General features: G+C 42.9%; 1 protein-coding gene across 4 annotated transcripts in view; it reads right to left on the bottom strand.

Annotated features, from left to right (window-relative positions):
• Positions 1 to 12,003: 12,003 nt before the first annotated feature.
• Positions 12,004 to 16,924, bottom strand: part of ANO7 (anoctamin 7) — a 190,254-nt gene continuing 185,333 nt past the window's right edge. For all 4 annotated transcript variants that reach the window (XM_029617122.1, XM_029617126.1, XM_029617125.1 and 1 more), the window contains exons 23-24: positions 16,310 to 16,429; positions 12,004 to 12,301 (exon numbers count right to left, since the gene is read on the bottom strand). In XM_029617122.1, the coding sequence (XP_029472982.1) occupies positions 12,179 to 12,301; positions 16,310 to 16,429 (243 nt within the window). In that variant the 3' untranslated portion in view covers positions 12,004 to 12,178. The remainder of the gene's footprint in view (positions 12,302 to 16,309; positions 16,430 to 16,924) is intronic.

Genomic DNA, 16,924 nt, shown 5'->3' with positions numbered 1-16,924 from the left:
GTGGATAACACATTGAAATCATCAGTATAGTGTGCTGCGGCAGTCAAAAAAGCAAACAATGTTGGGAATTATTAGAAAGGGAATGATGAATAAAATGGAAAATGTCATAATGCCTCTGTATCGCTCCATGGTGAGACCGCACCTTGAATACTGTGTACAATTCTGGTCGCTGAATCTTTAAAAAGATATAATTGCAATGGAGAAGTTACAGAGAAGGGCTACCAAAATGATAAGGGGAATGGAACAGCTCCCCTATGAGGAAAGACTAAAGAGTTTAGGACTTTTCAGCTTGGAGAAGAGACGGCTGAGGGGGGATATGATAGAGGTGCTTAAAATCCTGAGAGGTCTAGAACAGGTAGATGTGAATCAGTTATTTACTCTTTCAGATAATAGAAAGACTAGGGGGCACTCCATGAAGTTAGCATGTGGCACATTTAAAACTAATCGGAGAAAGTTCTTTTTTACTCAACGCACAATTAAACTCTGGAATTTGTTGCCAGAGGATGTGGTTAGTATAGCTGTGTTTAAAAAAGGATTGGATAAGTTCTTGGAAGAGAAGTCCATTACCTGCTATTAATTAAGTTGACTTAGAAAATAGCCACTGCTATTACTAGCAACGGTAACATGGAATAGACTTAGTTTTTGGGTACTTGCCAGGTTCTTATGGCCTGGATTGGCCACTGTTGGAAACAGGATGCTGGGCTTGATGGACCCTTGGTCTGACCCAGTATGGCATGTTCTTATCATTGGTTATCCGTTTGGATTCTGATGTGCAGATAAGCCTCGGTCAAATCCAAAGAGGTCAGAAACTCCCCTTTGTGGGCTGCTGCAATCACGGAGCGCAGCGTCTCCATTCAGAACCATGGAACCTTCAGCGCCATGTTCACCTTCTTTGTCCAGGATTGGGCAGAACTTGCCTTCCTTCTTTGGAACGTTGAAGTAAATGGAGTAGCATCTGGATCGTTGTTCGTCTGGAGGGATGAGGACAATGGCTCCCATTTGACGCAGATGACTGTCCTCACCGAGAGTTCTTTGTGTCGATACGAGCAGGGAGACACGAGAAATCAGTCTCTAAAGCATAACTGTGCCTTATCACACTTAAGACCCACTGGTCCGACATGATCTTGGTCCACTCCTTGTAAGAGACAGATAGAAGGACACCTATCTTCGGAACTGAAGAGTGGACCAGCCTTGCCTCATTGAGAGGACTTGGCACCACTGCCTTCTTGGGAGGATCCATCCCTGCCAGGTCAATGACCTCAAAAGGACTGAAACAAAGACTGTTGTCGAGCAGAGACTTGTCTCCGAGCCTGAAGGTCTGGGCCCTTGGAATCTTCGATTTCCCTTGAAGAGGGAACATGAAGATGGGAAACGCTTGCCTCTTGGCCTATCCTCAGGCAACTTATGGACCTTATTCTCTCCCAGAGACTTGATCATTTCCCTCAAGATCCTTGCCGAAGAGTAACTTTCCCTTAAAAGGCAAAGATCCCAACTGCGCCTTGGAGGAAACATCAGCTGACCAATTTCTCAACCAGAGGAGGCGCCAGGCCAACACCGCCGATATCATAGTCCTAGAAGAGGTCCTGAGAAGGTCATATAAGGCATCAGCACTGTACATCACAATGGCCTCCAGCCGTTCCGCCTGGAGGGCCTCAGCCTCAGAAAAAGACTTGACACCTTGCAGCTGCTGAACCCAGCGAAGACCAGCTCACAGCATGAAACTGCCACACATGGTGACCCAAGCGTGGCAACCTCAAAGATCTTCTTGAGGTGAACCTCCAGGTTTGTTTTTTTTTATCCTGAAAATCCTTTAAAGTCGCTGCTCCGGTGACTGGAATGATAGTGTTCTTGGTGACCTCAGAAACTGTGGCATCCACTTTGGGAACCTTGAGTAGGTTGAGCGCCTCCTTGGGCAATGGATACAATCTGTCCATAGCCCTGCTGACCTTCAAACCAGTGTCCGGAGCATCCCACTCCCAAAACAGAAGAGCAGTGACCGAACTATGAAATGGGAAGGACTTTGCAGGACCCTGGAGGCCAACCATGACCAGGTCCACTGCCCCCAGATTGGAATCCTGTGGTGGGTCTTCAATGCCCAGCTCCTCCAACACTGCTGGATTAAGTGGGCTCAACTCCTCTTGATGGAATAAAAGGACCACCTTAGGGTCATCACCCTCGATGGACGTTCCCTGCAAGAAGGACATATCCAGATCCAGCCTAGACTCCTTGGAATCTGCTCCCTGGGCCCCTTCAGTATCAGAGGTGGTCGAGGAAGAATCCTTGGCAAACAAGGGCGCTGCAGCCCTCAAGAGCCGTTGGACCCTAGGGGCCCCTGTGGCTGCGGAGGTCCTGGACTTTTTTGCAGACACCCCCAGGGCTTCCTTGGATGCACCCCGACATACAGCCTTCCTGGCCTTAAAGGCCTTATGGAGCCCCAGGCCTCCGGGAGAGGTCGTCAGGCTCTGACGACCTCCCCCGGAGGCCTGGGGCTCCGAAGACAATGGGGAGGGAGATCTGAACTCCCCAAGACACAGGAGACACTGCTTGTGTCACCCACATAGCTCCGGGGAGGCATCGGGAGCAAAGGCCGATGTGGGAAAGACACGACCACATATCCCCGCAGGAAGAACAGGCTGCCCCACGTGGCATCCACAAGTGAGGCTGGGACCCAACCCCCCTCCCCGGGTTGAGCGTCACAAGGGAGAGAGGCTGAATGAGGCAGGGGAGAGAAGAAAATAAAAGCTCCAGTGATGGCTGCAAGACGACGAGTCCGAAGGAAGGCTGGTGCTGGGTTTTTTTTTTCCAAACTTTAACAAATTAACAAACAAAAGGAAAAAAGGGGCACTTTCCTTAAAAAAAAAAAAAAAAAAAAAAAAAAAAAAAAAGCAGCAGCAGGCTCCTGAAGAGGCGACAGGCTGTGAAGATCCCACAGGGCGAGTGATCCGGGACCCCTGTCTGGCCAGGGATCTAAGCAACACAAGGTCCCCGACCCCCTGCTCTCAAGCCTCACATGCCAGAAAGGATGACCCCACCAGAGTCTAACAACCTTCTGGGAGGCGCAGACAGAAGCCTATGTGCCCTTTCTATTTTATTTTTTTGTTAGTCAGTCTGCAGGCTTTGCATCTCCACCATCTGCTGGAGACAGAGAAATACTGAGGGATTGCAGGAGGCACCTCTTAAGTGGCAGTGGCAGTAAAACTTTCTCTGACTCCTGCTGGAGGGAAGGCAAAACGCAGAAATCTGGACTGATCTGAGAACATACGGGGAAAGCATTTATTTGAATTCAGGTACAGTAAATCCATTTCTCCAAAGAGCTTATCTGTTGGCTGCAATTTTTGGGTGGGAAGTCTGGGTGAATTTGTGAGGGTTCAGGGTGAAGCGTTAGCAGATTTAGGTGAACTGGAGACAGACTAGTTGAACTGGCAGAGGTATCAACAAACTGGTTAGTTTAGTTCAAGTACGTGTGCAAGTATTTTCAAAACAGCATACACGCAAACTTTGTAAAGTACCTGCTTTCACGTATAAATCAGGGATATGCAGATACATGGCCTGTATTCGTGTAATCGCCAATTTATAAACATCAGAAGTACATGCGCACGTATGTGGGAAAAAAAAGGGGTGATCCAGGAAGTTCCAGGGAAGTCAACAGTTATGCAGGGAAGCTGCTAGTTTATAAGAGACTTTCTCAGGTATATTTGGCAACTAATCTGTTTAATTTTATGCTTGCTAACTATCTTACATAATTGATATCAGCCTTATTTATGAGTAGTATTGGCTGGGTGGGGGGATCTGGGTGAACTGGGGGAAGTTCAGGTGGAAGAACCAGGAGGGTCTCGATAAGCTGGAGAAGGACTGGGCAAACTGGTCATTTCAATTACGTGCACATGTTTAAAATTATACAGATTTCCGGATGGAAACTGGGTTTTACGTGAGCAGCTCCTATTTTATTTTCATACACACAATATACACACATACATTTTTTAAAACGTAGGAAAAGTACACACGTTCAATGCGTTGAAATGCATCGAGAGCGAAAATGTCATGTATTAAATGAAGGAATATTTGGGTGGAAGCATACATCTGTGCATATGTTGCAGACTAGAAATACAAGTATTTTATAATACAGGCGGTATCTGAGACGCACACTAGCATGTCCCTAGCGCCTCTTTTTTGACGGAAGCGGCGGCTGTCAGCGAGTTTGCCGGCATTGGTTGACATCCACGAGTTCCGAAACAGGACGCCGGCAAAATTGAGCATCCGGTTTTCAGCCCGCGAGACCATTTAAAATTTTTTTTTTAATAAACTTTTTTTAACTTTTGGGGCCTCCGACTTAATATCGCCATGATATTAAGTCGGAGGGTGCACAGAAAAGCAGTTTCTACTGCTTTTCTGTGCACTTCCCCAGCGCCGGCAGAAATTAGCGCCTACCAATTTCTTAAAGTAAAATGTGCGGCTTGGCTGCACATTTTACTTACTGTATCGCGCGGGAATGACTAATAGGGCCATCAACATGCATGTTACAGGTGCTCTTATTCTCGGGGGGGGGTTTGTTGGACGCGCATTTTCGATGCGCTATTACCTTTACTGAATAAGCGGTAAAGCTAGCGCATCAAACGCGCGTCCTAATGCCGGTTAACAGTGCGCTCCGGTGGAGCCAAATAAGACTTAGCTGGGATGTTCAGTGGTGCGGCCATGCTGTTGAATATACCCAGATAAGTTTAAAGTTTGCCAGATAAGATAACTGGCTAACTTTAGACCTACTCAATAGCAGGTTTAAAGCTATCCAGATAAGTTTGAATATCACCTCTTATCTGGCTAAGGGCCTGATTTACTAAGCATTTTCCCCATAGACCCAAAATAGAAGAAAAGCCTTAGTAAATCAAGCCCTAATTTAGCCGGATAGGTAGCTCCTCGCAGTTAGGGCCCTGGAACACCTCTTTTTTCCCTTCGGCTAGATTTTAGCTGGATAAGAGGCAGAATATACCAAAACTTGCCATTTAGATGGATAATTTTAAGTTATCAGTCTAAATAGCTTTTGCATATCTACCTCTTTGTGTCTTTACAGGATCATTCATGGGGGGTGGGAGAGGGAGGAGGAGAAATGATTGTTTAGTTAGTTATCAAAACCTTAGAGAGGCCTATGAGACCAAGACCCAAATCTTTTAAATACCTATCAGCATCTCTCCTTGAGAAGTTGAATACTGTGAGGGGGGGGTTAACTATGAAACTTAATATGTTTATCTACTCAGAAAGGGAGAGACCAAAGAGAAGATAACAAAAGTGACTTGGCTAAGGAGCAATACTTTGTGGGCATTCAGGTCTGTAAGCCTGATAGCTGGGCTATGTCCTGAACTACAGCATATGGGAACAACCAGGCAGACTGTGTGGGCCATTTGGTCTTTTCTGATAACCTGTGTTATATGACATGCTTCCATATAAGTAGATCTTCTTGAATGGGTAATTCATTTAAAAATAAAAAGGTGGGTTCTGAATTGAGTAGGTATTGACTGCAGAAAGTCCTTCTTCAGTAAATTTAAAGGTGAATTTTGAAAGCCTGGCGTGCGCATCGATTAAGGGAGGCGTGAAGAAGTTGGGCTCGCGCGTGTTGACCGTATTTTTAAAAAGTGCCCAGATGCGCACATATCTCCTGCAGTGAGCACATCTCCTCCAAAGTTTTCAAAAAAGGGGAGGGGCGTGGGCGTTTCGGGGAGTGAACTAGTGTTAACCCTCAGTGTGTGGACTCTTGGTCTGACTTATGATAGATAAGTCAGAAGGTGGATTGAAAACAACAGTCTTTGAAACTGACCTTAGAGATGATATGACTTGACCACGTAGTTAAACCTCAAAAAGGTATTTATTCAAATAACATAGTTCAGGAACAAAGCACTAGACTTTCAAATAAGTGAATACATGGAAGAAACAGGTAATATTCAAACAAGGCAAAATAAAGGCAGAGCTCTAGCTGCAGTGAAGCATTCACGGTTGTAGACAGTTGCCAAGACAACCAAAACGCCTCACTGCAGAGAATATAAGGAACACATGTTAAACAAAGATTCTAAACAGCACCAGCCCTGAGAATTCTAAGCAACACACAACAGTAAACATACCTGACGGTTCAGCAGCGCGAGTCCCCCATTCTAAGCTTTTTTTAAATTAAAGAGGCATGCGCTGGGATAACAATTAAACAGAGCAGCAACCAGTGTCCCCGAGTTGATATGTGTACTCACTCCACGCATGCGCACGCTCACGCATGCACGCACACTTCCCGCGAAAACCCCGAGTCATCACAGCACGCAACGCCGGCAAACCTCCCGGACGATGCAGTGATGAGCCGGAACAATAACCACCCACCCGGGCCCTGGCATAACCCACCCTGACCAGCGGTAAGGTCACAACAGTACCCCCCTTCTTACGTCCTCTCCCAGAAGGTCTGGGTTTATTTGGATTGTCCTGATGATATTGATATAACAAAGATTTGTCCAAAATATTGGAAGCTGGTTCCCACGTGTTCTCTTCTGGTCCAAATCCTTCCCATGAAATCAAATATTCCCAGCATCGCTGATGAAAGCGTACATCTAGAATCTCATGCACTTGGTAAATAACATCTGCATCTGCTGATGTGCCAATTATTTCTGATGCATTACGATGAAATTTAGATTTTATAAATGGCTTGAGTAATGAAACATGGAATACATTATGTATCCGAAGATTGGATGGAAGTTTTAGCCGATAAGAAACAATTCCAATCCACTCTACAATAGCAAATGGACCAATAAATTTTGGAGCTAAACGCATCAATGGAAGTTTAAGATGTATATTTCGGGTACTAAGCCATACTTTTTCTCCTGGTTGAAAAATAGGTGCTACCCTACGATGTTTATCAGTTGTTTTCTTTGCTATAGAAGTAGCCCGAAGTTAATTAACGCGTGTAGAATCCCAAATTGATTTAAGATGAAGGGCAGTAATTTGAGCTGCAGGTGAATTAACCGTTAATAAGAGAGGTAATGGAGGTTTTAATTGTTTTCCATAAACAATTTGAAAAGGTGAAAATCCAGTAGCAGAGTGGATTTGATGATTGTAAGAGAATTCCACCCAAGGCAACAAGGATACCCAATTATCCTGTCTTTCTCCTATAAATAACCGCAAATACGTCTTCAAAGATCTGTTAACTCTTTCTACTTGTCCATTTCCTTGGGGGTGATACGCAGTAGTAAAGTCCAACTGGATGTTAAATATTTTACATAAAGCCTTCCAAAATCTTGCAGTGAACTGCGTTCCTCGATCTGAATTTATATGCTGCGGTAGACCATGTAACCGAAAGATGTGTTCAGTAAAAAGCTGTGCCAATTCTGATGCAGATGGAAGTTTCTTAAGTGCCACAAAATGAGCCATATTGGAAAATCTATCCACAGTGACCCATATAACTTGTTTTCCCTCAGATAAAGGTAAATCCACAATAAAATCAGTGGAAATGTGAGTCCATGGTTCTATTGGAATGGGTAAAGGTTGTAACAATCCCCATGGTTGTCCTGGCAATGGTTTTTGTTTAGCACATGTAGGGCAAGATTCAACATACCTTCTTACATCCAACTGAATATTTGGCCACCAATAATAACGAGAAATCAGCTCTAATGTTCGAAGCCTACCAGGATGTCCAGCAGTTAAAGAATCATGAGCCCATGAAAGAACTTGTTTTCGCAATCGTGAAGATACTACCATCTTACCATCAAAAGAAAGGTTATTGCTTGCAATTAAAACTTTAGCAGGATCAATAATATATTGTGGTATATTGTCTGAATCTTCCATTTCACAATTGCGCAAAAGAGCATCAGCTCTAATATTTTTTGTAGCTGGACGATATTTTAATAAAAAATTTAATTGACTGAAAAATAAAAACCATCGAGCTTGTCAGGGATTCAAACGTTGTGCATGACATAGATATTCTAAGTTCTTATGATCAGTATACACTATTATTTGATGTAAAGCTCCTTCTAACCATTGCCTCCATTCTTCAAAAGCCATTTTAATGGCTAATAATTCTTTATCTCCGATACTATAATTCCTTTCTGAAGAAGAAAACTTTTTGGAAAAATACGAACAAGGTAATGATACTCCTTTGTTGGAAACTTGACTGAGCACTGCTCCCACAGCCAAATCGGAAGCATCCACCTCTACCACAAATGGTCTAGTGGGATCTGGATGGCGTAAACAACTACCATCCAAAAATGCTTGTTTTAGGTCTTGAAATGCTTTGATAGTCTCAGATGACCAATCCTTAACATTGGCTCCCTTCTTTGTCAAAGCTGTTAATGGTGCCACATGTAAAGAATAATGAGGGATAAAACTGCGATAAAAATTAGCAAATCCCAAAAAACGTTGAAGGGCTTTAAGACCCAACATTGAGGCCAATCTCGGATAGCAGATACCTTTTCAGGGTCCATGTGAATACCAGTAGTGGAAACTATATATCCCAAAAAAGGCAAAGATTCTTTTTCGAAAAGACATTTTTCTAATTTAGTATATAGATGATGTTCATGAAGTCTTTGCAAAACTTGAAGTACATGGAAACGATGTTTAGTAATATCTTTTGAATAAATAAATACATCATCTAAATAAACTATCACTGAAGAATGAAGTAAATCTCTCAAAATTTCATTCATAAGATTCTGAAATACTGCTGGAGCATTACACAATCCAAATGGCATTACTAGATATTCATAATGTCCATCTCGGGTGTTAAAAGCTGTCTTCCATTCATCACCCGGTTTGATTCTAACTAAGTTATAAGCTCCTCTTAAATCAAGCTTAGTAAAAATCTTATCCCCTTGCAAACGATCCAAAAGTTCAGAAATTAAAGGTAAAGGATATCTGTCCTTTCGGGTAATTGAATTGAGTCCACGATAGTCAATACAAGGTCGAAGAGATCCATCTTTTTTTGCCACAAAGAAAAAACCAGCTCCTGCTGGAGATGTAAATGGACGAATAAACCCCTTGTCCAGATTTTCTTGTATATATTTGGACATTGCTTGTGTTTCTGGTAGAGATAATGGATATACTCTTCCACGAGGAGGAATGGTACCAGGAAGTAGATCTATAGCACAATCAAAAATTCTATGTTCTGGAAGAACATCTGCCTTTTCTTTTGAAAATACATCAGCGAAGTCCATATACTGTGAGGGTAAAGTCCAAAACGTATTACATAACTGAATGTTTACTTGAGATCTTTCAAGCAAACAAGTATTAAAACATTTTTTGCTCCAAGCAGTTATCTGTAAAGTATCTCAAGAGATGAATGGTGAATGTCTTTGCAGCCAAGGTAATCCAAGAACTACTGGATGAATGGATTTTTCCAAAACATAAAAAGAAATTTTCTCCTTATGTAATATCCCAGTACGTAATGTCACTGGAACAGTCTTATGTGTTATAATACCAGGCAATGGAGTTCCATAAATAGAGGATATTCGAATGGGTGGCAAATGATGTATCAGTGGAATCTGCAATTTTTTAACCACATCCATTAAAATAAAATTACCTCCAGATCCTGAATCTACAAATGCTTGAGTTGGAAAAGAACCTTCATCTTTCCCAACTTTTTCCAAAGTTATTGGAATTATAAGTAGAGGAGCAGAAGAAGTACAGCCTAGGAACAGCTCCCCTGAAATTCCTAGACTTGAGTGTTTTCCCGGCTTCTCTTTACATTGTGCTAACATATGATCTTTACTCCCACAATAAAAACAAAGTCCCAAAGAACGACGTCTTCTTCTTTCTTCAGGAGTAAGAGAGCTTCGTCCTAATTGCATTGGTTCCTCAGGTCGAACAGTAGAATTCTCAGTAGATGGAAGCAAAGGACGAGAAAAGGAAGGAGCCAATGAAACTTGTTTTCTGAAAGGTTTTATTTCACGAAGTCTTTGTTGAATGCGCCGATCGATTCGTCCCGTGCGATCAATCAATTCTTCCAAATTATCAGGTAGATCCCTAGCCGCTAATTCATCTTTTACGTGAGAAGATAAACCTTCTAAGAAAATACTGCATAACCTGTCCTCTCGCCAACCCATTTCTGTAGCTAAAGTTCTAAATTCCATCACATAGTCCACTAAAGGACGAGAACCTTGTTTCAAATTTAAAATCTCAGTAGCAGCTGTAGATTGACGTGCTGGTTCATCAAAAATCTGTCTGAATGTACGAACAAATAATTGTAAATCTCCCAGTAATGGATCTCCTCTCTCCCACAAGGGAGATGCCCAAGCTAAAGCTCTGCCATCCAACAATGACATAATGTATGTTGTCTTGATTTGATCTGAACAAAATTGACTAGGTTGCAAGGCAAATCTCATGAAAAATAAATTCAAAAATCCTCGACACTGTCTTACATCACCAGCATATCTGGGCGGAGGGGGCATAGAAATAGGTGTTGTAGAATTTGAAGCAGGATTCACTGTAAATGAGGAACTTGTTGCAGCAGAAGAAGAATCTTGACGATTCGCTAAACGTTCCACAGTAGCCGCTAACAGATCTAAATCTTGTTGTTGTTGAATCCGCTGAGCTAACCCTGGAATAGCCTGAAGGCCAGATAAATCCACCGAGTCCATGGTCTTGGCAATCTGTTAACTCTCAGTGTGTGGACTCTTGGTCTGACTTATGATAGATAAGTCAGAAGGTGGATTGAAAACAACAGTCTTTGAAACTGACCTTAGAGATGATATGACTTGACCACGTAGTTAAACCTCAAAAAGGTATTTATTCAAATAACATAGTTCAGGAACAAAGCGCTAGACTTTCAAGTAAGTGAATACATGGAAGAAACAGGTAACATTCAAACACGGCAAAATAATAAAGGCAGAGCTCTAGCTGCAGTGAAGCATTCACGGTTGTAGACAGTTGCCAAGACAACCAAAACGCCTCACTGCAGAGAATATAAGGAACACATGTTAAACAAAGATTCTAAACAGCACCAGCCCTGAGAATTCTAAGCAACACACAACAGTAAACATACCTGACGGTTCAGCAGCGCGAGTCCCCCATTCTAAGCTTTTTTTAAATTAAAGAGGCATGCGCTGGGATAACAATTAAACAGAGCAGCAACCAGTGTCCCCGAGTTGATATGTGTACTCACTCCACGCATGCGCACGCTCGCGCATGCAGGCACACTTCCCGCGAAAACCCCGGGTCATCACAGCACGCAACGCCGGCAAACCTCCCGGACGATGCAGTGATGAGCCGGAACAATAACCACCCACCCGGGCCCTGGCATAACCCACCCTGACCAGCGGTAAGGTCACAACAACTAGATGTGCGCGTAAATACTTGAGCACCGGGACGCGTGCTGAAGTCCCCTCCTATGTAACTTTACTCCTGCTGTGGATGACGTGTTAGTTATAAAATAAAAGGATTAAGCCGTTTCTGAGGGGTTTTTAAAGGGTCTGAGGTAACTGGGGAGGAGTGCAGACCATCAACCCAGGAGGGGTTTGGAGGACCTAGCTGTTAAGTGGACGAACTGGTAAACTGGCAATGGCGTGGGCGCACACCCCTTTTAAAATCCCCTGATTTATGCAGAAGCAGGGGCATTTGCATGTCCACTTAAAATTTGGCGCACTTGTGCACTCGGCCAGGCTATTTTATATAACATGTAGGCATATTTGTTATAAAATAGCCGCATCCCTGGGCGGGCACCAATGCACCCGTGCCACTGTGCGCCCGCATGCCAGTTTGAAAGTTACCATCTTAATTCCTACAGTTTGACAAATAGCATCCCACACATGTAGGGCACCGCCATGGGAGAAAGCGTGACCCCCTGCTGTGCACCAAGTTATGCTTGGACTACCTTTTTCCACAAGTTTCTGCGCAGTTCCAGTGGCTGAATGAACTGTGGCCCTGTGGACTGCTCTCTTTTGGGGACTGGTGCTCACCCTGTCAATACGGTTTGTAACAAAAAAAAAAAAAAAAGCCAAAGCTGCTCCCCTGCACAAGTTTGGAAAAACAGGCACATATAACATTTTTTTTTTTTAACATTTAAGAGAGTTTAATAATTCCCTAACTCTTTACACTTCTTCCATTATCCATCTCCTCTGATCACAGCTCAACCCTTCGGCATTGGACAGCAGAGGCTGTGGCCACACAGGAACAGTGGGATATGAACATTTTGTGCCCTGGAGTGAGGTGGGCTCCGGAGAAGGGACCTTTAGAAGGGCTGCTGCTCCGGAATAGCTGGGAGTATGGTCAGTGGGTCCTGTGCTGTTCCATCCTCCCTCTCCTTGGGTGCCATTTCAGAGTCCTCAGGTCGAAAGAGAATCTGCCCTAGAGACTGGGTCAAAACAAGAGCAAAAGGAGAGAACAGAGCATTTAGTCAGCGATGCAGCACTGGAAAGCCGCAGCTTGTGTGTTTTGCCAATATCTTCTGCAACTCTAGCAGCCTGCGGTCTGAGCCCATCACACCTGCTGAGACCTGACCAGTGCACTAGCTGGATCATAGATACTTGCACCGGGCATACATTGTCCCTTCTGAGCCTGTGTCCTCTTTTACTTAATATGCTCAGAAATGCCATCTGTTGGAATAGCCTTTGGCCCTTACTGAGTCAGCCACAATAATGGAAAGGGCCATTTCCAAGAGCCCAGTCACTCAGCGCTATCTTTCTATCTCAACATTAAGTATTTTGTTCCCAGCTTTTCTATTAAAATGCTGGTATGTACCAGGAAGCTTAGAGTTACGCATGCCCCATAAGCCTCTGATTTTGTCTTGTGTGAATACTGAAACAGAGATTCTGCTGATGAGGGCTACTCCCCCCCCCCCCCCCCCCCAAACAAAATAAAAATCTGCAATCCCATTCTTCCTTAAAATGATGAAGCCTTTGTGCTATAGACAGACTAAGTATGGGAAGATGGGTGGAAGAAAGGTAATGCATCAGTTCAGGAGAGCCACAAAGCCTGGGTGTTCTCCAGTGCTATGCATTAGGATAATCAAGAGGGCATGACTGTCTCTCTATTTCCTTAAACTCTCTGGAACCTTTTGAATAAATCCTCCCAGGGTCTGTTAAGTACTATAGAGACAGGGAATCCCGCACATCTTCACTCCTGCTAGTGAGAAGGACTCGAGATTTGGCTTTTTCCTGGACCAGCGTGTCCAGCACTACCTTGTGGGCAAGGCTCTTCCTTTCTGGATTTGATTTTGTGTATCATGGGAGTTTATCGGTGTTTATGACCACAACGATCTGAGAAAATCAGTGCAAAACCCGACTCATCATTTTTCTTGAGTTGTAGGCGGTTCCAAAGGGCACTGCAGCAGGAAGTTGCCCCATTGAAGAACCAGATATGTAAATGACTAGTCGGCAATTGGGAGCTGCATCATAATAATAATGTATCCGATAGCCATCCTTGTTCTTCAAGAAAGCTGTACTAGCTCTCTGTGAAACTGGCTACATGGTAAACACTTCTCCTAAAGCATGCAAGGCAAAACTAGTGAACCAGGACCACTAACAGAAACCCCTTCAACCTTTAATTCTGAGTCATGATATTACAAAGTAGTAGCTGTCATTTAAGGACTTTTCACCAACTTTAGGAAGAGCCCTGAACATTATGGGTGTGCTTGGGGAAAAAAATTTTGGTTTAGTTTCCTGTTTTATTTAGGTAATTCATTTCAATTGAAATCACTGGGGGAAGTAATGCATCCTATTTTTTACTCTTAACTTTGAGGTTTTCCATCCAAGTTTTATTAGACTTGTTGGCAGGCATCAGCAGGAAAGGAACAGCATCCCAAGACACCAAAAGTGGTAGGAACGCCCTATAGAACCAAAAGAGGAACAAAGGGCACCAATAGTGGCATAAACAGCCCAAGCCACTATGAGAGGAGCAAAGTGGCACAGATATTGGCATGTGCACCCCAAAGTACCAAAAGAGGGGCAAAACGGCACAGCATGAAGACCCTAAGGCACAGAGTGAAGGGTATAGCAGGAAGCATCAAGGCATGAAGACCCCAAGGCATATAATGAGCAGTATGGCATCAACACTCAAGGCATGCTTACTGAATATGCACTACGAACTTAGTGCAAGAGTCACACAAAGAAGAATTAATACAATGTCACTGGCTTTCTTTTTTTTAACACAAGGAAAGCAAGCTCCCTCCAGTAAATCAGTCACTGGCCCCTCTGCACATGCTGCAGAGTGCAATACTGCGTGCAGTTCTGATCACCGCATCTCAAAAAGAATATAGCTGCACTGGAGAAAGTGCAGAGAAGGGCGACCAAAATGGTAAGGGGCATGGAACAGCTGCCCTATGAGGAAAGGCTAAAGAAGTTAGGGATGTTCAGTTTGGAGAAGAGACGATTGAGGGGGGATATGATAGAGGTCTGCAAAATCATGAAAGGACTTGAACAAGTTAATGTAAATCGGTTATTTACTCTCTCAGATAATAGAAGGACCAGGGGGCACTCCATGAAGTTAGCAAGTAGCTCATTTAAAACAAACTGAAGAAAATTATTTTTCACTCAGCGCATAGTTAAGCTCTGGAATTCATTGCCAGAGGATGTGGTTACAGTAGTAAGTGTAACTGGGTTTAAAAAAGGTTTGGATAAGTTCCTAGAGGAAAAATCCATAAACTGCTATTAATTAATAAGCAATAGTAGCTTGAGATTTATTTAATGTTTGAGTACTTGCCAGGTACTTGTGACTTGGATTGGCCACTGCTGGAAATAGGATGCTGGGCTTAATGAACCTTGGTCTAACCCAGTATGGCATATCTTATGTTGTTATGAGAAAGTCAATCTCTTTCTCTGTTTCTTACAGACACTGACGGATGCTGCCTGCCTGCTGTAGAAGAGAAGTGCAGTCTTTCCTTGGTGATATACAATTACACAGTAATTCTCTGACAGAGATTATAGTTTCTCCTACTGCTAGCAGTACAGCTAGTACACAGTGACTAAGAACACCTTGATTTCTCCTCTAAATTGATTCTTTGGAACTTTGAAACAAGAAGCTTCAAACTCTCTGCCTTCTCTTGCCAACATTTAAAAACATAAACTACTGAGAACAAAAAGGTCAGTGGCTGCTCAAAGTGCTCTTTGTTTCACTTTCATCCCCCCATCCCCCCCCCCCCCCCCACAAAAAAAAAAAAAAAAAGTGATGAAGTCAATCCATGCAGCTGCCAGATCGGATAGGCTTGTTGAAAAAGTGCCGAAATTACTGATCCTGCTCCTTCCTTGTCCCCTCCCCTACTGCCTTTGCTTGGTGTAGCTTTGCTTCTCCCATAAATTTTAAGAAGACAAAACCAAATGAACTGAAAAGGATTTAGATTTTTCAGGGCACTGCACCCATTTGGTTTGGATGACCCAAACTAAACAAAAAATCAACTCACTGAGACAAAATTTCACATTTGACTCATCTGAATTCACATCCCTAATCCCTGCAAGACCTTATACCTAATTCTAATGTACCTATCAATTTTTATGTTCACAAGCACATCATCAATTTCAAGCAAAGAGTTATATTTAAAACTGAAAGATATAACAAATATGCAATTGGATCAGCTGCAGCATGCATCAGTCAGTCAGTCTCCCTGAATGCTTTAGAATTCAATTAGTATTACCCATAAGTTAACTTTGAATCCTCAAATCAAAGAGATTGGTAGGTAGCTGCTGGCTCCATGTCCAGCAAGAGGTTTACTGGGAACCCTGACTTTTCTAATTCTCACCCTGGTTCACGATGAGAGTTTATTTATTTATTTTTATATTATATTCTGATACAAACATGTCCCTTCGTCAGGAATATTCAGGCCCAATTAGCGCTTTCTAAACATTTTCTACAATCAATGTTCTGTATTTGTGGGGGATGGCAAAGAGAAAAAACTGCTAAAACCAGAAGTAAACTAATTTTGAGCCCACAAAGAGGGCCCAGATCTGCTGGCTAACGCTACTGAAAGGAGCAGATTACCTGACAGGACCTGCTTCTGCGCACCAGCACAGGAAGGTTCCTCAGGTCATTCTGCAACTGTTCATGGATTTCACCAGATCAGCCAACTAAATCTTTACATTTACTTCTTCATTTTATTCCAGAGAAAAATGGGCTTAAAGGCTTTGAGGGTTCCTCCTCTTTAGCCACTATATCCCCAGGAAACTCAAGGCAATGGGCTAGGCTAAGCCTTCGGCCCTCACCATTCTCTGTGGCCACCTCTAAATTAGGGATCCAGCAGTAACTGAAAACTGACTGTTTTTAGCATGAAAATGAACAGGACCAGGTACGGCCATATTTTGAGGTGCACAGTACATTTACTGCTTCAATGCAACCTGTGCCATGTATCACAGCTGGGGACATTGCACTGTACCTGGTTATCAGCCAGCGCCTGTTTGGCCATGTAATGCTCCCTCTTCACCTTGATCTCCACTGATGCGGGGATGTCTGGCACTAGCATGTCAATCATTCGGCTGATAAAGAACACAACATGCTGGAACGAGAGAAAGCAAAATACTGAAAAGGCTGAAGAACGCACAAAATCTTACAATAACCTTCTCTAATTTTTCGCTTAATTTCTATTTTCATATTGAATTCACTGTCAACGATAATACCTAGGTCACGAGCTTGTCTAACTGTTTCAACCTGCATTGCATCAGATTTAAAGTAAATGGTCTTATTTAAAGATGATTTCCTATTAAGAAGCATAATTTCGGTTTTTTGATTATTCAAGACCATTCTCATATGAATTGGGGTCAGATAAACTTCTATTAATTTCAGCGTATCCTCAATGGATTCATTTATAGGTACTAAAAGTTGCACATTATCAGCATACATAAAATACACAATGCCTAAACCAGACAACAATGTACACAAAGGTAACAAATAAATATTAAAAAGAATAGCTGACAAAGAGGATCCTTATGGATCTTTTCTCCTTTCATTTTCTATTTTTTTTTAAAGCAGTCCCCATTAGGGAGATGCACAT

The sequence above is a fragment of the Rhinatrema bivittatum genome, chromosome 9, assembly GCF_901001135.1.
Source record: "Rhinatrema bivittatum chromosome 9, aRhiBiv1.1, whole genome shotgun sequence".
Lineage (NCBI taxonomy): Eukaryota > Metazoa > Chordata > Amphibia > Gymnophiona > Rhinatrematidae > Rhinatrema > Rhinatrema bivittatum.
The sequence above is the reverse complement of the archived record's forward strand: the minus strand, read 5'-3'. Positions and strand labels throughout refer to the sequence as shown.